Source organism: Cydia strobilella, chromosome 8 (assembly GCF_947568885.1).
Source record: "Cydia strobilella chromosome 8, ilCydStro3.1, whole genome shotgun sequence".
NCBI lineage: Eukaryota > Metazoa > Arthropoda > Insecta > Lepidoptera > Tortricidae > Cydia > Cydia strobilella.
The window spans coordinates 9423743-9447957 of NC_086048.1; the positions used below are offsets into that span (position 1 = coordinate 9423743).

Here is a 24215-nt window from a genome sequence, read left to right on the forward strand (position 1 = left end):
ATAATAGTCTAATACAGACTCCAATAAGTTTTTATTAGGCGGCTCTACAGTACAACAGGCCTCAGGGTTGACAGGGTAGAGTTCCCTAACTTACCCTTTTCGTCGCGGGTTAAACGGTTTCCGGTCTATAAAAAGGTCCCTGCACTTTTTACAATGTTACCAACAGGTTTAAATTTTATTACAATGTCTCGTTTTAAACCTTAGTTACCATGGTTACCAGGACAATTTGACACTGGGTTAACGGTTTAACCGGTTAACCTCGGGTTAGTGGGATGTTGCAAGTGGCGCTAAGTAAAGTTACCACATTCAATCTTAATTAATAACTTAAATATTACCTTAGTGAAAAAGTGGTCCAAAATAAACTACTGCACGACCGGCGACCGTGCAATTTAAGATTAAAAAACGAGTTTGACAATTCATGGCATGGCATTATGGTTATGAAACCGAACAAAATTTAGTACTTAAATATAAAGAGTTTATCTCTGCTAGGCAATTGTAGAGTAAGTACAATATCCATGTAATTCGGCGAACCAGAGCAATTTTATGGATGATTAAAGAAATCGTAACTTATTTCATAGAGTCATAGCTTAGATGTGTTACCGGAACATGGGCCTGAACAGTAGCAGCCAAGCGGTAAAGCGTAGTGTTACTACTTCCAAACCGGAGGTATAGGTTCAAACTGCGCTTGTACGAATGAGTTTTCTGAATGTAAATACCTTAAATTCCTAGTATCAAAATATCATAGCTTCAAACAATTAAAATATATAAATTTAAATATTACAACAGTCTATAATTAAAATATTTCGAGTTAATTTAAAGAGAAAGATATTTATTCAAAGGTGCCAGTGCAACACAGTTTACAGTAAAAAACGCATTTAATCTATTTCCAAAGCCGAAGTGATCCCATAAGTGTTCCGTTAACAAAGTTTTGTACGGAACACTGAAAATAGGTGGTCATTTTCCATAGATACAACCTGCCTCACGGGTTAATGACCTTTGACAAATAGCGGGACATCATAAGAGCTTGAAGACGATAATTATACTCTCTGTACTGTTATGAAATGACCCCTTCCAAATCATATTTTACTAAGGAAGTCACTGTTTTACTAACGTTTGAAAGTTAAGGATTAGATTGCAACTGCAACATTAGTTGTTTCACGTAATTTATGCAACTGTGTATCTATTCTTCAGCAGATATAGACATGTAACTAAATGCGGTGAAGAATAATTCATTAGTTCACTTCAGTACCCCTAGTGTAAATATCATTCGATAGCGCGACGACGTGACGTACGACGTACGCGTTTGTTATGTTGTGTCATTTTGTATGGGATTTTCAGTTTCCAAAACGTCCCGCTTGGCGCGCTGTTCTAAATCCCATACAAAATACACATAACGCGAACGCTCGTCACGCTATCGAATGAAATTTACACTGTTGTTAAACATTATTGTTGTGCCCTTAACAGGGTGTCATTAATTAACTAACTTATCTGTAACATCTTATTATGTAAGTATGTTCATGACTATGCAATAAATTAAATATGAAATATAAATAAAATCTAAGAAAAAAACGTGCCTTGGAAAGTCAAGAAAAAATTATGCTCGAAAAGATGGCGCCATACCTTTGGCCTATACTCGTGTAGATTGCGACACCGTTTAATATTTAACAATTCTAACACATATCAGTTAAAGAAAGAACATGGGTCAAAGTCATATGGCGTTCTAAAAGTTTTAATTCTGTCCTGTGTCAAAAGATGGCAGTAAATTTACTGCGACTACAAAATTGACTATGACAATGCCTTTCTCTGTACCTCAATTATTCTCTTCTAGGGGTACAGAAAAGAGCGCGGTAAATATGTAACTACATTTGTTTCTATACTAAGATGATATTTTTTTCTGCTTCTGTCTGAATCACGAAAAAGAACATATTGTCTGTCCAGGGTGGGGATATGGGTACATCATTTTTTATTTCTCTGGATGCCTAATGAATCATTGATTCATTGGGGATTTCCAAAACCTCATTCCAATACGTGCCATGTAGCTATAAAGAGTGTTAGCGGCGTCCAACTCATAAAAAATCATTAAAAAAAGCATAAACGCTAACCAACCACAAGCCTTGATCTTCACGTTTCGTCAGCTGCACACATCCGCACCATACCAATTCATTCTCAAGTCCCACTGATGCACTAATGAAAAGCATACTTTAATGCTAAAGTAATAAAGTTGTTTTCCTGTGCAATCTTGGCAAAGCAAGCTAACATTTATTTAGTTCTGAGCCGGACCATCATCCGTCTTCTCTCGTGCGATATCACTTTAAAAGTTTTTTTTTATCATTAAAAGTCTTGTAACTGAACTGACTGAGCGTCGCGATTATCCCATGGTTCACTAGCTTCACGGCTTTAAAAGGTAGTAAGTACTATGAATTTCCTACCTAAACTTTGGATTCTACAATGAAGATCCTGACGCGAAACGGTCACTGACATTCATTGAATTAACACGAGATACGCTCTGTTAGATTTAAGCTGTTTTAGTTTAAAATACGGAAACGTGAAATCTTAATGCGCGTTAAAAAAAGTCATAAGATTTGGATTAACGAACGAATAAACTTTATTTTATCTTGGCGTATGGCTCCATTGAAATTGGTTAAAGTTATCTTGCCAAGTTGCCATACATTTGAATATAATGGGGAGGCTGTTATTGTGGATGCGATTGCCGACTATTCTCGTGTAAAAGCCTAGGTATATTGCAACTGCTGTAAAGTTAAAAACAGACGAGCATAATCGATGATCTTTCAAGACATCCTGCGAACTACCAGCATCGTAATGGTTATGTTTACTAAGACAACTTCTTATGCAAAACAAACTTTTATAAAAGTTAGTAGTAGGTGACCTGATGTGACAAAGCTATTCTAGAGATTGTTCATCCTCATTCGTCGTCAACAAAAGATTATATTTAGACAACACAGTCATAGCATAGTCCATAACCCATTGCCGCCCACCACTAACGCGAATCTAAAAAAAAACACCTCGCCCCTCGGGAACATTCCTTTCCTTCCTTACGTTTGTTGAAAAAAAAAATACACCAAGACTGTTCCCTTAACTCATAACTAGTTTTTGGCATGAAATCCTTGAGGTCACAGCCTCTCAATGAGCACATATGGGTTAAAAATACATATTATGTGTATCTAGTTAAAACAAATGTACGTAGTTTAAGTACGATGAAGCGAAAACAAGCAATGTAACTTTGTTTGGTCTATCGCATGTGCCTATGACCGTGATCTCACGAAGGTCCCGTCACGCACGACCACCAGCATCTTTTATATCATGGAAAAAACGTTCTCGATTAAGATCAGATCGGTTTCATTTCTTAGATATGTGTTAAGTGTTAACCGATTACTCGCGTTATAAAATTACACCGAGCAATATATTATTAGTGATCGTTGTCATCTATTTAATAGCTTAACAAAAGTTTTCATCTCCACAATGCTGCGAATTTCATGGCTGAACAAATATGAAACTATCGACTTAGCACGCCATGATTATTCGTGAATTAAATCAGTGTCTTCTATGCGGTTTCAGAGTAAGATTATTAATTCATTATGAACGTTTGAGGCACCAGTTTTGGCATACCATATTTTTCTTATGATTTCTAATTTCTAATTCATTGAAAGAATTCACAGAACCACTCGTAGGTATAATACTTGTCCTTATGATTAGAAAAAATTAAAATCGATGGCATGGTTCCTACGAACAGATCTTCGTATGTCTTATAGTTTCAGACTTTCCCATACTGACCGATTTAAATGAGACACCCTGTAATCATAATCATAATCATAATATATTTATTGTGACTATAGGTCAAAAAAAAGGTGTTACATTTCATAGGTACTAAAGCCATAGCCTACCATCTTAATGGCGTACAATATTTGTATATTTATATATTTCGACGATCTCGGAAACGGCACGAACGATTTAGAAGAAATTTGTTATATGGGGGTTTTCGGGGGCGAAAAATCGATCTAGCTAGGTCTTATCTCTGGGAAAACGCGCATACTTGAGTTTACATATGTTTTCCGAGCAAAGCTCGGTCTCCCAGATATTAGTAATTTAACCTTTTTACTTGTAAACATACCAGACGTGTAATTCAGTAATTTAAAAATTAAAGTAGTAAAACCAAAATCCCACACACAGAGGAGCGAACAATAATATTCAACGTCGGTCACACACACGCATGGTCAAAAAAGACTGCTGTGCATTGTAACTCGGAAATGCAATTGTCATGAACACGTGATATTTTCTGGTCATGTTCTGGTATAATTAGACAGCTTCACAGAACCCTGGATTGCAGTTAGAATAGTCGGAATACGATGTGATCGCGTGTTTGAGCTCCATGATGGGATGCCGCTACGCCACTCTTTTATACTCATTACTCATTAAAACATACTCGTTTAAGGTTGATAGTCCAAGTGAAATCTATTTATCGTAATTGTTATTGCATGCATTAAAATTATAAACAATATAATTTTTTCAGTTTGTAAATTTGCGCATCGTTTAATGAATGAATGAAATTATTTAATCCAGAAAATATTTCCATATGAGGTTAAAACATTTAAAACGAATTACATAATAATATATGATTAAATTAAATTAAGACGTACACAAACACAAAAACAAAAACACAAAAATCACGAAATACGATAGAATACTGTATAATATTATACAAGAACATCCTGTAACTATAATTAAGTATTGGGTTGCGTATTTATTACCCGATGCCAATTTGTTCTGAAAGGTAAAAAGTCCTATCATCTGAAACAAAAAGTCAATTGTTTATTAATAATATATATATGTGCCATTTTCAACCAAAAGGGTACTTATTGTCGCTTGTCAAGTAAGGCGCTATTTCCATATAGCTTCAATTAGAAATCAACCTTATCGACAAGCGACAATGTGGTACTGGTACCTTTTGGTTGAAAATGTCACATATTATGTTCACTTTTACCAGCTCGTAAAGGCTCTATTTTCTTCAAAAACTGATGAGGAAGTTGCATTTTATCCACACAAGTGGCACAGTATTAGATACAAATTTTGAGTTGATTCCTCGTGTTAACTGGAAAAATTTACGTGGTTCAATTTTGTAAACTTTCGCTTGCTCAGTTATCAATATTGGCACAAGGGGTTAAACAACATCTTTACCCCATTGTAAAACAAATAACTATTTTGCACCCATTTACATTATCCATTACGGTATGTATGTAAACTTTGGTTTGTTTTTAACAACCTTTAGTGCGTCACGCAGCGAACCTCTTCCTACCATAAATAGCGAGGGTGAGGAACATTTACTGTCTGTAGGTACTTTAGGTTTTAGTTCGGGAAATTTGAATAAGATATATACCTAATCTAAACTCAAACTGTACCTACACAGGCTACACATGAACGAAATAACAAAAAAAAAATTGGCCATGACAATTGGTCGCCAATTGTATATGTAATGCAGTTTCTTATCTCTACTGAAAAGTAAGCAAATCTGACTTTCGCGGTTAGTTAGCTAAGCGACTATATTGCTAAATTTTATTTTTAAGGGCTCCACCTACCTTTCGAAACCGTCCGGTATAGGTAAGTTGTTTAATCTAAAATTCGTACTACCAACACGCGTTTCCTTTCCATAATTACAATGTTTCATCGATTATTTGATCGACACCTACAGCATAAACACAGATGCAGCAGAGCTTTTAACATCTGAGGCCACACGTCATACCAAAAGCGCTAGGCGCGGGCAGCGGCCTCGCCTCCTCCTATCGTCCCACGTCTCTTAGGCAAGGAGCCTTGAGCGCACAACGTGCTTACTTTCATTGTCCGAGCATTTGGTTACAATGCGCTCAAATAGGGCATTACGGACTAATATGGCACGCTGGCCAATTAATTATCTTTGACTTTAGTTGTGCAGGGTTGCCGTATGCCTTGCTAATGTTATTTTTCTTGCTAGGAAGTGCTTGTCAACATGGACCGAGTCTTTAGCGAAGCAAAACAAAGTAAACCTTCATAAATTCAGCGCTTTGTTACTTAGGTAGGTAATCTATTAAGTGTTGCGAACGCAACCTTTCATTTGTATAATGCAGTAGCTAAACGCAGCCGTCGGGCTCGCTTACTATGCGGAGGCTTATTTAAATGCACCAATAGGAGCGCTCCACATAACCTGTATCGCGGCCAATTAGAGGCACCTAAATTTAGACTACCTTTTTACCATTCAAAATTAGCTTAATCACTCTTGCATCAGCCTCCATACTATTACCACCACTTCGACACCATTTAACCGTTTTCGTCAACCGTACCTTGTAAAGTAACCAGCACCTATTAGTTACTTCAAATCGAAGTCCTTTTATTTGTCTTCGAAACCTGCACGGCGGCTACATTAAGAGGCCGGTGTCGATTTTAGTCGCAAAAATTTAAAATTAATAGATTTAGTCCGTGAAATTGTACACCTTTTGTTACCTAATTGAAATAACAAGTACTGGTTTCTGTTAGCACGTCTTCTTATCTTACCTTTTATCAGATAAATTTTTTGAAAACAGACTCACTAAATTAGTAATGTTTGCTTTTCTGATGGACGTTTAGGTAAACGCGCGTAAAGCAATAATTTTGTCGCTCTTATTTGTAAATTTCGTAAAGTTTGGACTGCTAAACATGGTAATTTTGTATTACACATATCCTGTACTTGACGTTTATTAGACTACATTTTTATTATTATGACTTTGAAGTAGTGTAAATGAAAGTTAGACGAAAACAATTTTCTCCAGTAATTACTTCCAAACAAGTGACAATTTCTCTGAAAATCGACCTTATTTCAACGTAATTTTGATACTTAAACAATCTACAACATTCGCTGAAACTATTCTTATACATCAATTTGTATAATTTACCACCATGATTTTTTGATGAATTTTTAAATACTGCCCCTTCTCTTCATGCATTACCGGTGACGCACGCTCGCGACCTCATTATTAAAAGGCAAGATGAGAAGACGTGCTAATAGAAATCAATACTTGTTATTTAGATATTACGTTACAAAACGTGTATAATTTCAACGACTAAATCCATCAATTTTACATTTTTGCTCCAAAATCGACTACGGCCTCTTAAGCTTGTGCCTATTTATTACTGTGTATTGGGTATGTATCTACTGAGTCACTTTCCTGGAGTACAAAGTTATTGCAGTGAATGAAACATTCCAAACTTTACGATCCAGGTGCCATTTTCTTTGTAGGTACTTTAGTATGTTTCTCAGAATCAGAACTATAACAAATTTCGTAAGTGCATCGTATTCCAATAAAGATATTCAAACCTTTAAGAAAGATTCATAGTTCAGGTTCCTTTCAATTTTGTACCTTTGAGTCGTCAAAATGACCAGCGTCCCGTACGGTGTACGGCAGTACGTAAACCACTTTTCATCATACTTAGGTACTTTAGCTTGTCTGTCTGCCGACGATAATTAGGCTCATCTATAACTAAGAGGTTTCTCCCAACCTATAGCAATATATAACTTATATAAGCAACCCTAGTTAGTCTAAATCGAAGGGTGTGTTACTTGCAAGATATAATGGTCGGTCTTGTTAAGTGTTTATGTAAATTTCAAAGCGTGCCTCGCGCTCGTGTTGGTCTGATATACTGAAGTCGGCTTACATTTGTGTCTTGTCAATTATTTTACCACCTCGGATAATTGAACTCGTGCTGTTGTGAATGAATTTGGCAGCGCGTACGAGTATAGACTTAAATATTAGGTACCGTGGTTAATCAGGGCCGGATTTAGAGGTCTGGAGGCCTCGGGGCAACAAAGGAGTGGAGGCCCCCTAGCCACAAATTATTTTTCCGAAGTCTCTATTGTGAGGCCCCTCTTTTGTGGAGGCCCCGGGGCTGTAGCCCCGGTTGCCCTCCCCTAAATCCTGCGTGGTTTAAGTAATTGCACTAAATAGGGATAACAAATCTAGCAACGCACTGGGCAGAAATGATACCTATTACTTACACAAATCTAAATGACAAATCTACCTATAACTATACAGTTTATTTTTACTGGAGACACTAAAGAAATGTATTATTTTAATCATTTTCCACGTGGATATATTTAGTGCTGTTTACAGAATTTGTATTACTTCCCGAAAAGTAACGCTGAACGATACAAGTTTCAGCATCACGTTGATGTCTACTGTATAGGCGGTGTATTCATGTTTTATCACCTCAGTCTCAGTTACCTAAATATACCTTTGATAGTTAGGTATAGGTAATTTACCGTGACTACCATCGCAGACATCGCAGTCATTAGTCAATTGAATATTTTTAAAGAGCTCTTTGCCAAACCACAACTAAGTATTTACCATAACAAAACATACTCTCTTACTCTCTCTCTCATTTAATCATTGCTTTGTGTGTACAAAAAGATCTTATGATTATTATTATGTTTCAACACAACCCTGTAAGGGCACTGCAATAAAATTACAAACTAATCAACTACTTAACTTAATAACAATGTCTTATATTTGATGAAAACGTGTTTAAGTTTTTCTTATATTTGTCTGCAGTGAGCATGTTGTTATTCACACATTTTCAATATCGGATGCAAAAGTGTCACGTTCGCGTGTTGAAAATGAGTTTAGCATTCTGCTCATGCCGAATTGTTTCCACTGCGCCGAGTCGTCATATACATATATCAACTGAAAAACGTTAGAGTCGGACCAAGCTCACTTTGCACAAGCACTGCACTGATAGGATGTAGAAGAAACGCCAATTTCCTATGAAAATATTGCTTTTACAGTGGTACTCCCATAGTTATTCACTTCAAAATTAATAACTATTAATGTGCTACAATGGTAACACAATGTAAAATGTCGACGATTATTGTTATCTTTTTTGCTAACGACACACGTGTTAACATTCAAGTCATGCGCGATATCTGTTTCCACGGCTCTCCAATTGGCTGAACAACTGATATGCTGTTATAGAGTCGGAGAGACAGACAGACGGACGTGTAACGAGATAAGTATGGAAACAATGGAGCAGATTAAGGGCCTGGCCTCTTGGAACTTACATATACGGCAAGATAATGTTAATAATAATCATGTTTATTAGTTCTTGCTATTATAAAAGAAATCAGATGTTATCCCTTCTGTCCCTGAAAGTTAAGAGAGCTGGATTTGCTTGTATCAAAATCATCTTTACTATAAGTATGTTGAAGGGAAAAGTTAAATTAAGACAAAAATCCTAGAACGATGTATAGTATTTCGATCCGATGTTTTGTGAAGACAAGTTGTTATTATTTATTAAGTACTTACCTATGTATGTCCGTACGTACCTACTTATTTATTTTTCTACCTAGATGTTCCTTTTTCGAATCTTTATTTTACAAACACAAGCCAAGATCGCACTTAAACTATCGTGAGACATATTTCAAAATATTTATCAGTACGGTTTTTACTCACTATTATACAAGCCAAGATGTCTATAGGCACATAGAAAAACCATTCAGTATTGTAAAGGTTCGAGGGCATAAAAATATTTATAAATAATGAATGCTTACCTCTCCAGTTTGCTTTTTAATATACTATGCTAACTAGAAACATGCCTATGAAACATATCGATATTATAGATAACAAAACATTCTAACTTGAGGAACTAAGAATAAACATCCGCCTCGGCAATTTATACGTCAACCATTATTCTAATATCCGTCGATATCGATATAAGTTACTATCTCCGCCGTACCCGAGGCGATTATAACAATTTAATTTCACTATCTCTCACAGCCTGTCGCGTCCTATCTGAGAAATGGAGAAAATCGTGTCTCAAACACTGAGGGCCACGTATTCTTGTATTCTTACTTCCAAAGCGCTGGAGAGTCGTATACTTAACCAGCATGCTCGTAACCGAGTCTCACTGTTCGCTTTACAAATTGTTCGAGAATTGATGCAAATTACTGCACTTCCTTCTACTTCCTCCTTGAAATCCGTAATAACTACGTACGTCTATCAAAGTTTCATATAACAAAATTAAATTATAAAAGTCTGTTATTTAATTGTTTTTTACTTTAAGAAATACGAATTTAGTACTGTTTTGTTATAAAAAATGAGATTTATTTTTAATTTCAAAATTAGAATCGTAGTTTTATTAACTGTATGTCACGTGATCGAAAACAACGCTAGCCAACCCGAACGCAGCATCCCGTTGGCCAAGGAAATAAAATTCCAGGTCTGAGCGGGGCCTGTTATGCCTAAAGCTAGGGTGTTTAGTTTTTTCAAATTTTCGATCTCTCGAATTGTTCTCAAAAAATGTTTTTTTTTTTTTACTAGCCTAATTTAGTGTCCCACTGCTGGGCAAAGGCATCCCCTCGTTTCCTCCACTCGACTCTGTCGTTTGTAGTGTCCCGCCAATCCGGATAAAATGCGTCCAAGTCGTCCCGCCATCTCCTTTTCGGCCTGCCTGCACCCCGGCCAGCACCATCTATGGAACACCATAGAAAAAATGTTATGTACCAAAAAAATCGGTCAATATTTAGAGGTTGCACAACTTCAACAAAGATTATCTCATATAACTAACAACTCTACAGCGGAGGGTAAAAAGAGCTTTAAGCGGCTACCATCAAAGTGGAGAGTAATATGTTACTGAACCTTCTTCATATAAATATTTTTTTTTTAAATTAGTAGTAATCTTGGATTTTGGTTACTTGATAAATGTACAAATTAAGATTCTTCAGTAGTTCTAATTATTTTCAAAGGAGAAATATGCTTTTATCGTGTTTTAAACGCAAGTCAGTTTTTACATTCTTTTTTAATATCAGTTCGTTAGATTTCGTTATATTACAAAATAATACATTTTCACGTAATCGTCATCATCATCACCATCATTCAGCCTTTTATCGCCCACTGCTGAGCAATAGGGCCTCTCATCGAGTAAATACGGAAGATCGAGTAAATCAGGAAGTGACTCCTGACCAATCTCATCCAGAAGTGACCCGCAATCTTCCGAATGTCGTCCACCCAACAAATTTCGTCTTTTCGTCACATAATGTATTGGGCTTTCACTCTACCTTTTCAATTTGTGCAGCCTCTAAACGATATTCGATTCCTTTGAAATTTGGAATACATATATAATATACATATATTATATAGTTTTTAGTTGAGGGAGACTCTATTGGCAAGCAAAGTCAGAAAAAATATCACAACTCCGATAAAGTGTGTTTGTTATACAGATCTCGATACTGGTTTGAGCAGGCAGTTCGGTAAGAGATTGAAATAGCAGTCCCGCTGGTCGGCGACGAGTATTCTCAGACTATCGTTATTATTACGATTGCAATGCAGATAAAGTTAATGTTGTTAAGTTAATGTATTGGAACCGTTTGTAGCGATTGCATACTCGTTTCCGCGGACGAACAATAAACTATGTACCTACCTATATATTTAATATCCCAACAAACCTACACTTAGGTAAGTTGTAAAATTTACATTTGTGTATAAAATAAATATTTATACCTACATCGAGCTGAAACAGTCAAGATAGGAAAAATTACCCATTGTTGAAAACATCCTGAACTAAAATTATAAACTGTTCGATGGATTCGCGGCTAGCTTGCAGCTCCTATAAAAATTGCAGCTGGAATGCTATTCTTCGGATTTTTTTCAGATCTTAGATTAACGGGGCCGCATATATAATTAAAAAGTATTGGACAAAAAATGTCAAGGTGCCTAAAACAGGCAAAAATTTTGAACCGTGGAAGTCTCTGGAAGTAGAATAGTGGTCATCTTTGACATTCCAAGATTAGAATTTGTCAATGCTATTGAGGATAATGAGGGTGTCAATGGCGTTAACGTTTCTATTTAAATTATTCAAAACTATTAAATTAGCCGCTTTCAGATACTGACTTATTCGATCGGGCCTATTTCACCACGATGATATTGTAAGACACCTAATCCTACATTTTCCCTATATATACGGTATTCCTAAATATATTAATGTTTACTTGTTGGACCAGCATTGTACGGCGGATTGTCACTGTCAGATGACAATAGTCACCGTTGTGAAAGAGCGGTCTGAATGCAGTTTGCTGTTACTGTTACCATGAAGCTTCAGTATCACTAAGTTACTATCTATTGTCTATGTGGTTAGATTACCTACGTTTGGATCGCTTAACTTCAAACTCGGAAAAATGCAACTGTTAGATTTAGCGATTTTGGTATTAAGAAAAGGTAATAGGGTAGATATTTCCTAAGAGGGTCGAATGGATTTATCTGAGTTTGAACTTAAGCGACTCATTTTCACATTACATATTTGACAAATGTCAACTGTCGGATAACAAATGTGTCTCATTACCACCCACAGCACACTTTTGAGCTTTATAGCGGCCGCTTGAATGTACCAAAAAGCAAAACGTAAGGTTAGCGGACTGGAAAATACGAAAAGCTGTATTCTGGAGATACGGTGGGTGATTATATCGCGGAACATATACTTACTGTTACAAAAGCAACTAATTTACGCAAATTACATATTATTTCTGAATTAAATACTTCTAATGAAACTTCACTCATTCCTATTTTGATCGCACTTTTGATATTTGACAAGCATTCTTGTACATTCCAGACCTATGATACCACCGCTTTCATGCGCACAGGCAATACTTCTCGCATGATTGCGAATATCGAACGAGTCTCAATAGGGCTCCTCTCGATCGGTTCGTGTAGCATGTCGCTTTCAACTCACGACGCGCAGCCACCCAGCCGTGGTACTTTCTACGATAGCATTAGCATGATTGTGATCGCCATGCCATTCCGCGACCAACAGCTTCAGAAGGTGCATCCAGGGTTATTGACTTGACCAAGTTCGAACTTAGAACTTGAACCAATAGGTAACGGCATAATATTTGTTTCTTGTAGTAAATGAGCCTAAACCCATATATTCAAAAACAAAACCCCTAAAAAATGCCTCATTTGTTTGACAGAAAGTAGCACTCGGGAACGTTACCAAACAACCGGAAAAATCACTAAAATGTAGAGAGGACTAACCTACTCAGGCAAAGATGTGTAAAAAAAAACCGGCCAAGTGCGAGTCGGACTCGCGCACCGAGGGTTCCGTAGTTTTTAGTACTTGTTGTTATAGCGGCAACAGAAATACATCATCTGTAAAAAAAATCAACTGTCTAGCTATGACGGTTCATGAGATACAGCCTGGTGACAGACAGACGGACAGCGGAGTCTTAGTAATAGGGTCCCGTTTTTACCCTTTGGGTACGGAACCCTAAAAAAGGTTGACGGTTGAGACGCTAAATATTCCGAAATAGTTACCTAAAATGAGATCTACTATGTTGTAGAATACTAGATGTGATTCATGTGATAATTTAATACAACTAGTCCAATAGGTACTGGTACTACAATTGTTTAACCGTTGAGATATTGTTCTATGTTAGAAAGACATTAGGGGTAGATTGGCACGATTCAGACACGGGGTAGCTTCATACAGTCACTATGCATATCAGAACATATCAGAACAGCGTTTTAATTACAGCTGTGTATATAAGTAGCCGTTGGTGAGAGTCAGGTGTCCACGAAGTTAGCCGCCAATGCAGCCGTCGCAAGCGACATGCAAGGAAGTAATGTGTTTACCTATATAATCATAATCATTTATTTGCACATAAAGAGGGTTTTACATAGAAGATATTATAAAAGTTACATGTCCTAGCCTTTTTAGCTGTTATTTGGCAGTTTTTATGCACTCTCAAAGTAAACATTCGGACCATATTCTCAGAGATGTTTCGTGCTGAAGTAGAATGTTATAATATATGGAACTATTGGTCAATGGTAAGTAACTACAAATAAAAGCCAGACCACCTGCGGAAATACCCTATAAGTATGTTAATGGTGTGCTCACATGCCCGCAATGTTCGCGAACTTTTACTACCAAGATCGGCTACATCAGCCACTTGCGAGCACACCAGCGACAGCAACGGAGTTTACAGCAGTCGCCGAGGCCGAAGTCGGCCGTGGAGTTACATATTATTATTACTAGTACCGTACGCTAAATTACTGTTTTCTCCAACAAGACAACAACTAGCACACAGCAAATGTTGTCATAATAACAAAAACTCGTTACAATTATTTTCTTTCTTGTACCTACAACCTCAAACTCCATAATACTGGACATTCGCAAAAAATCCGCAATTAAAAAACAATTACAATAAAAAAACTTGTAACTCAAGAGCATTCTGCATTATTCAAGTGTGGCGTGGAACTGTTAAGTACCCTGCCATTTAACTTGTCACCCCAAACGCGATAATTATACCCGTGTTACTTGTTCTTTACCAATTACTGCTACTTAGTTACAACTGTGCCAGTTCAATTTTCACGCTGTTACTGTACTGTGTACTGTTAACAGGCCCTTATAAAAATTGTTTGTAAGAGAAATTGTATTATATAATTATAAAAATAAATAAAAGGCATTTAGCGAGTAAATGCATGGAGATCTCTCTCTCTCTCTGCCTGTAGTCGAATGATCCTTATTTTGTTAACTTCTCAATCTAATCCCCTGTAATAGCCAAGTCCAAGTGGGATTAATTTCACGAATGTAGAACATATTATTATTAACGTAGTAAACATATTGCCGCTGAAAATAAGGATACACAAACCAAATGAGATGGTTATTACTGTATAGTGTATTGTATGTATGTACCTATACCTGTTTTTAACCATTTACCACTTTGTACAACTCTGCCCATTGCCTAATCTTCATACCGTACTTACTTTTAACAGCTGCTAATAACAAGGGCATATCTTTTAAAGAGAAAGCGCAGCGTATAATTAAATTTTAGATATTAAAAATAATTATGCGAGGCATAATTTCTTGAATGCTTAGTTATTGTATCGGAATACATCTAAACGCATTTTTTTAGATTTGTAAGCCTCTTGTAAAGAGTCAGTGTCATTAAATAGATTCGCCTTCTGATTTATTCGGCCGACTGATATTAAGCAAGACATTGCTCGTGGGTTATGGTTAGGCGCTAGATTAATGTGTCTCGAATGTTAGGCAGACTTTTTTTGGTTGATTTGTTTGACAAATTGGAGTTGTTTGAATGTTGTTTTTTTTATTGGTGGTTTGGTATTTCGATTTATTTTTAAGTATCTATTTGAAGTAATAAACTGTAATGTTAAAACTAAATTGCTCGCTATGAAACTGAGGCGTTATCATTAAGGTAAAATATTGTTTTTTTTTTACTACAACGTCTTATTAAGTCATTAGCAACGCAACGAGAGGTTTAAAAATGGAGACAGAACTACGTAGACAAAAAGTTGCATGTTTTTGTTCCCTATTATGTAAAGCACTTTATAGATTTTTCCTTTAAAATTTGTCTGAACTGAACGTCCTCTAGACGTCTCCTCATAAAGTTATTAAATTTGGATGTATTTTTACAAAGTCAGCTAACCAGTTTTTTCTTATTTCCAGAGTGGGGCGTCAGCAGCGAACCGGGCGAGGCGAGCGAGCCGGAGGCCGGTCGTATGCGTCCCGAGGACTACCGCCTCGTGTTCCTCAGCTCCGACTCATCGTGCCGCGAGGACACGGAGGACTCGTCGTCCACCGCTTCCTCCGCCGCGCCACTCGCGCCCGACGACTGCGACTGGGACTACTTTGAGCCGGGCGCGGCGGCAGCACCACCACCACCTCCCAGACACGTCCCGCAAGCCTGCCCCAGAACCTGCTCCTGCGGCGCTGAACCGAGAATAGTTGCCGTTCCTGTCCCCGTGCCGGTCCCCGTACCTGCCGCCCTCTGGCCCGCTTTATTAGCTTTCCCCCAAAACCCACCGACGCCACACTGGAACACCTACCCCGGCTTCCCGCCCCTCGATGCGGCAGCCTTCGCCCGCCTCACGACGGCCGCCGCTGTCGCCGTCACCGCCGCCGCCACCGCCAACGCCAACGCTCTTCCCCAAACGAAAACGCTTGAAATGACCACCGTAGAAAGGACCGATAAAGCTATACAGTCCGAAACGTCACAAACAGAATCTCGCGATAACGATACCACTGATAACGTTATCAGTGATATCGGTATTGAACGGCCAGTTGAATGTGAAACGTCAGATGAAATAAAGGTGATTGCAAAACAGGACTTATCAGTATTGTCGGAGGCCCCGGACGCGATGCCCGAACATTTGGACGCCGAGAAAGCGTTTATATCGTCAAACGAATCGGGTGATTCTAGTGATTCTGACGCGGGTGTGGAAAGACGCAGCTATGACCTGACAAGCGGGGCGCCGGAGGAGCCAGCCACCTCGGATGAAGACTCGGACGACTCCGGGGGCGGCGGCGGGCAGTTCTCGAGAGTGTTCGTCGTCAACCCCGCCGACTCCTCCTCTGACATGGAAGACAACGCCGACAGCAGCGGCATCGACTGTGATGATTCCTACGACAAAAAGTCTGATAGCTTAGAAATTGCCGTTGAAGTGATTATGCAAAATGAAGTCATCATTAATGAAGAAAGCTATAGCCAAAACCAGGACAACGTTGTGCTTTTAGAGTCAGTTAAGTTAAACGAAGATATTCCTGTTATCCCATATGGAAGTGACAACGATAACTGTGAATCGATAAAATCTAATTTTATGAAATTTTGTAATGAAAATATGCTCCGCAGTGAAACCTGCGAGGAATTTAATAGCTTTAATGCATCGTGTAGTACGGATTATAACACTTTCGATAGCAACGAAAATAAAGATAATGATAGCAATAGAAGTATTACTCCATCAGAAAACAACGAGTGCGACTCGCTGGACGACGCGTTTACTACAGAAAGTGATATGAAAGTAAAAGTATCCGCCGAGTTGCCTAATGAGAAACATAACAATGAGGAATGCATTTCTAACGAAATTTCGCACGGGTTGTTGACGAAATTAGCGCCATCGCCCGAGCCCGCGGCTAATAACTTAAGTTTGCCGCCTGTTGAAAAAATAGACCTGTTTAAAGGTATCGAACGTACGCTCAGTGAACTATTGAAGAAAGAATTACTGGAAGAGCAAGAGGAGGGGAAAATGCACGGCGTGGGGCCGGTTTGTTTAGAGGCGGGGGGCGCGGGCGCACCTGCCGCGGTCGCGGTGTCAACAGTTTGCCGCTCGCGCACGGCCGGTACGGACGGCTCCGCGCGCTTCACTAGCCGCGTTATGATAACACACGATCGCGTCTCCGTCGTCACGTCGGATACGACACGGCTCATGCGCGACATAACAGTGCACCACACCAACTCGGTGAACGAAACCAACCCTGACGCGAGCTCCCAGCAAAACGATAATGACGAACGAATGTCCGACGACGAGGCGCCGCAGCCTTCGGGCGGCGTGACGGTTGTCAGCAACGCCGACACTCTCTCGGCCGTCGTGTGCCTCGAGGAGGGGCTCGCCGACGACGACTCTTGGGTCGAGGACGTCAGCCATGACGAGGACGAGGTCACCTCGCCCTCCGACTCCGACTCAGAGGATGAAGCGACCTTACCTACGCGGGGTGAAGAATTTTCATACTGTCGGCGTTCCTTAGACTTCACTTTACACACGATTGTCGAAGAAAGCTGTGAAGAAAGTGAATCGGAGCATACAGTGAAAAAACCACGGCCCATTTCGGCTACCGAGTTGGAAAAATATTTCTTTTTCGGCCTCGGCGATGGTAGAAATATTCGAGACGATGAGGAGCCTATGTCGGAAACGTCAAGTGTGTGCAGTGAGGGTGCGGAGTCTATCGTTGATAATGAGCAGCCGGAGAGAAGTGGAGACAATGACGAGCTGGTATCATCACGGTTGGAAAAATATTTCTTGTCTGGATTTATGGGCTTCAATCAGGAAAGGCGCGACTCAGATGGCTCAGGTAGCGTTGGTAGTGATAGTGAGGGAAGACAGAGTCCCGAACAAAGGCGGAAACGTCCTTTACGAGCCCGTGGTACCCCACGCTCACACTCATCGTCATTAGATAACTTATTGACTGGGGAAGAGCCAACGCAGGACGCGCAGGAAGTGTCAGATGGATCGAGCACCGAAACCGATGATCGACACGACTCTTCGGAGCGCCTCGATTCACAAGGTGAATCTAAAAGGAAAAAGCAAAGTAAAAAAACTAGAGGTTCCCCAGCAGACGAACGGCGCTTATCAACTGAGTTCGCGGAGGAAACTCGAGACGACACTAGATCTGTTTCGGAGGGTGAAGATGGCAGGTTAACGCCCCGACCCGAATTTCCGCCGCTTGGATCTGAACTATCTGAATCTAAAAAACAAACAAGTCGAGATAGCGGCTTCGTGGGCAGTTGTGATGATCTCTTGAGGAATGGCGATTCTAGTTCAGATTTTACCCGATCTCAGGAACCTAAAGTAGAATTAGAGGAGATTATTGAGGAAATAAGGCCCGACATCGAGGAACGTGTCGAAGGTCCCCCATCGTCCCGTCCCCCACCCACACCCCTAATACGTAAGGATAGCTTTAATAACTGGTCGTCCGATGAAGAGACAAACCTTATGATGACAAAAATGCGCCAATTCTTCAAGCAAATGATAAATTCAGCGAACGTTCGCGCGTCAACACCGCAGTCATCTAACTCGGAAAGTTCGCGCCCGCCAAAACCACCACAATTATTATACTTTGAAAGCGAACTGACGCGACTTATGAAAACTGTACCCGGTATCCGGGATGAGGAAGTGCGCGAAATAGTCGAATATTTGTCAAGCGAAGACACCTGGAGCGATTCTTATGATTCGTCCGATTACGCCGGCTCAGATTTAGAAGGGACCGCGGCGAATCGTTCGGCCTTGAGAAAACAGATATCGGAGAGTTGCCGCGAGATAATTGACGAGTTCGATCGTGGAAATGGCGAGGATGGTTCGCTGGAGCGCGACGCGGCTGGGGCGTACCAACGGCTGGCGGCGACGCTGGGCCGCGCGGGGGAGGGATCGCCACCTCTCTTCGGGAAGGTGATGCGACATATAGGGGGTAGGCTAGTGGCGTTAATGCATGAAGTGTCTGGTGGTGTGCCGAGTACGGACGATGATAGTGCGTCGGAGCCGGGAGCGTTGGCCCGGAGTCGTTCCCACGACATCCTGGAACCCACGGCTAGTCGTGGAAGTGTCGCGAGTGATAGTGAACGGTTTTCGTGGCGTGGTAGTTTCGAGTCCGCCTTGCTCGCTGCGGACTCGCGCGGGACTCTAGGAGGTGGTGTTGAAGCTAGGCGCTCGCCGGCGGGCGCTGAGCTGGCAGCCCAGAAGTCGCACTCGAGGAGTTGCGGTGCCATCGGTGGTAGCGAGGACCGACTGTGGCGGGGCAGACGGCGGGCTTCTGCGCCTGACGCTGAGGTATTTATATTTCTATCCATATTATACCTAAATCTATTCAGGAGAACTAAGCTGTAATCTGTCATTATTTTCCTACATGTTACACCGATCCTAATATAATAAACTCATGTGTTCTAAATCTACATTTAGATAGAGAGAGATGGAGATCTTTATTTGCATACCAGTATGTTTACATAATGGACCCTGGAAGGGTATAGCAAAAACATGTTATTCACTATGATATATACTACTTATTTGTATTAAGGATGTGTATTTAGGAAACATCACGTTGCTCGAGTCACTTACTGCTCACGATAGCAATAATTAATAATTATGTATTAACAATACATAAAAAAAAACAATAAAAAAAAACAAGCAGAAGTAGGTAAACAAATAACAAAATGTAGAATTTAGACCAGTGCCCTGTTTATCAAAAACTTGTAGCATGTAATACGAGCGGAACTCACTTTTTAACAGCTTTTGTTAGTAAGGGACTTCCACTTGTATTACAAGTTACAAGCTTTTGATAAACAGGGCACTGGCATTCATTAAGGCCAATATTTACACTAGAATGTCATTTATTTCTGTCCACACAAGTTGCTTAAAACCACAATTCAAACAGATCGTAACTTGAGCCCCAAATTTCACAATGACACACTAATCATCGTGAAACGGCATAAAATACTACAAACCACAATCACTATACTGACGTTACGCAAAACTACCTTTGGCACGTGAAATGCGGTGTCAATGTCAGTTGTGTGACGTGACATGCGAATAAGTTACTGTCACATCGACCTCTGTGATGCCAATCTATGATCCTAATCTTAGTCCGTATAGCAAGAACTTTCGCAATTTGCAACTATATATGTATATTTTATACCCGGCTCTAAACACGTGTTTCAATTTGAAACGTATGTCGAATTTGAAATCATAACTTTTCTACCGACTAATAAGGAGTTGTATGGAAATTTAGTATATTATGCTTCAATTCAATACATTGGAGGTACCGTAGTCCGTAAGAATCCGTGTATGACTCATTTTGCACACTTCATCACTAAAAAACCTAAAACATTGAGTCACACAATAAAAAGTAAAATGAAAATGAAATGTGAAATTGATTTTGGTATTAGAGCAGTAAAGTTACAGATGTAGTCCATAATTGTTTTCCTTCGTGTTTTTACGGAAACGTGCGAACGTGTCTTGCTATTTCATTCTGTCTCGTAACAAAAAGTACTAAGGTATAAATTATCATTACGCACAAAGGCATTTTTTATTTTTAGTATTTATTTCTCGCCAGTAGTCGGAGGCGGACTAAACGCAATGAAGTGCATGCACTTCATCGAGGTGCAGAAACATTTTCTTCGAGAGGCCGACTCTAGAGCGAGGTTTAGACTAGCAAGAACTTGCATGCAATTTTCATTATATTGCGGTATCTGATAAACATTTTGAATGCAGTTTACCTTAGTAGTCAGCAATGTAACGTAAATTGCATGCAAGTTCTTGCTAGTCTAAACCTCGCTTAGTGTATACATAATACCTCAATGACCTGCAAAGATCATCAACCTCACTACGTTAAATTACATTACACGGTAATAGTTACATTATTCAGATAGCAATTAAGATTTGTTCTAAATGAGAAATCACCCATTGCGTCGTGGGTAACAGGCTAACAGTGTTTTCATAGTTAATAAAATGTTCAAATTAGTAGTTGATAGTTTTTTGTGATTTTTTACTGATAATGATGATGGCATGGCATTCAAGGTACTTAAACTGTCCATAGTTTCCATATTTATTAGAAACCTTTTTATATTCTACTACAGAAATAATGACTTTGTTAAAAGGAAACTAAAAACATAAAACATTTTGGTATATAAATGGAAAATAAGAAACTGGGTAGTTTATTTATTGCACTGGTATCACTGTGGAACCTGGGCGACCAAGTTGCGGGCCGCTAATCATTATTTTTCACTAACTTTCGAGACTGAGTGCTCCCGTAATCGCTTTTAATGTCTTTAATTTAAACCGATTTAAAAAAAAGGTAGAGGTTATCAATTTGATCGTTTGTTTGATAAGTATTGTAGGTATGCTACCGCAAATCTCCCGTCATTTAAGGACCGATTTAGAATATTATTATTTTTTGTATGAAATTATATAGTTTGAAGTTGATTCCATTTTGTCAGAACCCAGTTCTGATGATCGAATCCATGTGGAATTGAGGGAACTCCTCAAATCTTATAGGCACATCTACAAGATTTGAGGAGTTCCCTATCTTACATCTAGCAAATTTTGTATTTTCCTCAACAAATCAAGTACTTGTAATAAAAAAGTCCTATTTGATGAAGTGAAACTGCTGATGAAGACCAGAACGAACGGTTCTCTTCAATGACTCGTATTTCACGTTTGGCCATATTTGTTTTGTTCGTTAAGTTTGCTAAGCAAATAAGGTACAAGTAGGTACAATAATACACTTTTGTCAAGGTCCAGTTCTGATGATGAGTTCCATGAGGAATTGAGGGAACTCCCCAAATCTAGATGGATTCATGGATGATAATGATGATGATAAAACATATTCAATGTCCTTTCTCAGGCCTCAAACTATCTCCATCATAAAATTTCATCTTAATAGTTTCAGCAGTTTAATCGTAAAGAGGTAACAGACAGACAAACAAAGTTACTTTCTCATTTATAATATTATAAAGTACGGAAATCCCTAGTTTATTAATTCGTGGTTATAAGAAACTACATTCATACTTCTGTATGTTTTTGTTATAACAGGAATTTAATGTTGTTTAAATAATATTACGCTATGAATCATACTTTTACATCTTCATTGGTTTGTGCAAATTACGTTAAATGAACGGAACTGAATAATTACTTTCCAATATTATAATGACTTAGTTCATTTACTTTTTTCTGCGTATCATTAGTCATTTAATAGTTATAATTAGTTAAAGTAAATAGAGGTATCTAATTGCCTAATCTGATTTAAACTTCGATGAGTAAATTATTAATTATTATTAATTCACCTTCCACTTTGCACATACAATGACATGAGGTATATCTAGGTCTGTAATTAGATTATAGCTCTAGTATATAAAACAAACGGAATAAGAGCAAAAACAAGTTTTGTATGCAAAACTTAAATTCGCCGTATTTATTTTACTATGTCTCTGAAGCTACATAAACTAATTATAGACAGACAGATATACCTTATCCTATTGTAAGTACAAAGTTTCAGAGCAATCTAGCTAGTCGTTTTAAAATGAGTGCATAACTACGTTTGTATGAAGAACCAAGCTTGCCGGGGACTCAATGCAAAGTACCGACAGTCGGCGGTGTTTAACAAATACCTAGTAAATTTAGTGAGTGTTAGTGACACCCACTTCGCAATAACTATTTAACTGCAGTGTTTCCTAAAAGTCTCGAACGAGAGATTTGAGATGTCTACCTTTAGACGTTTATAATGGTCTATAAATGTGGCATTAATCAATGGAATGAATAACCATTATAAATTAACTTCACACGAATAGCAATCTTCGTAAATCACTTCCGAACTTTCAAAACCATTGCGGTGTCAGTTTTATTAACTGCAATTATTTCTCTAGTAGTAAAATATTCAGGAAAGAACGTGAACTTATAAGAATGCATAACGAAATTAACGAATTATGTAAACCATGGGCTAATAAAGATTCCGTAAGTTAGTTGCTTCACTTGCTTCACAGTACAAAACTGCACAGATGGGCAACAAATTACATCATTGCACGGCATTGATATTTTTTCCTGGTCTTGAGGCAGCTGGTATATAAGTTTGATGGCAACGGATTGACTAAAAAGCCTCGTAATTGTAACGTTAATAACTTTCTCATTGTTGTAATAACTACAGCATACGAGTATTTATGTGACAATCAGCACTGGATTCACGGTCAGATTATTGGCTTTGTTTGATGAATTTTTTTTTTTTGCTATTTACATAGTGGTTGTATGTAGGTATATGTATGTGCCTATTTAACTATTTACCTATATATAATTATACTCAGTGATTTGCCAGTGCAACGTTTTTGTTTTGTGATTCTTGCGTTAAAACATTAAACAATACACTGCACTGATACACCTTGTAAACTTGAAAACACATTCAATTGTTTACCTACCTTAAGGTGTAGTAGATTTAGAAAACGGAGTTTTTAAAAACTCCCGCATTTTTCATTGTGACATTTTGCAAACCTTGGGCAGCCAAAGGGCAGTACAGACTCTTGAGTATTTGTTAGTGTTGCATATTTTCAATTTGATGAATCCGATTTTTTTTGCAAAATACCTACTTTCGCCCAAAGTAAATGACACTGCACCATTTACATAGCCACTTAAGATCAAGAAAAGGTGAAAATGTCACTTGTAGTTTGTAGCGATTTAAAATTCTTAAAAGTGACTCGTATAGTTGCGTGTAGTGTAGGTATGTATTAATCACAATCGGTTGATGATTGTTATGTAAACAAAGAAAGTAAACAAACAAAACCACGTCTCTCTGTCATACAGCCACACATTCCTAGCAGCAACTTGTACGGGCACACTACACTCAAAATGTTTTGTGTCAGTTTAAAGATTAGATACGTTCAGTCAACCTACAAGAGCCTTATTTTATCTGTGCCGTTTCACCATTGGCTGAATGAGTGACGAGTCACGTGGTTTTGTTTGTTTACCTTTTTTATATTACCTACCTAAAAGTACACTATCCCCTATAGTAACAGTTCGTATATTATTTGTTAATATGTTGAAAACGTAATAGCAAATTGTCTATCATGGTACGACAGCATACCTACATGACCTACGTGTCACGGAGTAGAATTAAAATCATGTGACCAATAGAGCTATAAGGGAACTAACCAGCAAGAATTA

General features: G+C 38.6%; 1 protein-coding gene across 3 annotated transcripts in view; it reads left to right on the forward strand.

The window, feature by feature from the left end:
• The window catches only part of LOC134743602 (uncharacterized), a 137455-nt gene that overhangs the window by 67306 nt on the left and 45934 nt on the right, over window positions 1-24215 (forward strand). For all 3 annotated transcript variants that reach the window (XR_010128032.1, XR_010128033.1, XM_063677162.1), the window contains one exon: window positions 15472-19343. Coding sequence is in view for 1 of the 3 variants with exons in the window: in XM_063677162.1 (XP_063533232.1) it covers window positions 15472-19343 (3872 nt within the window). In the remaining 2 variants the exon portion in view is untranslated. The remainder of the gene's footprint in view (window positions 1-15471; window positions 19344-24215) is intronic.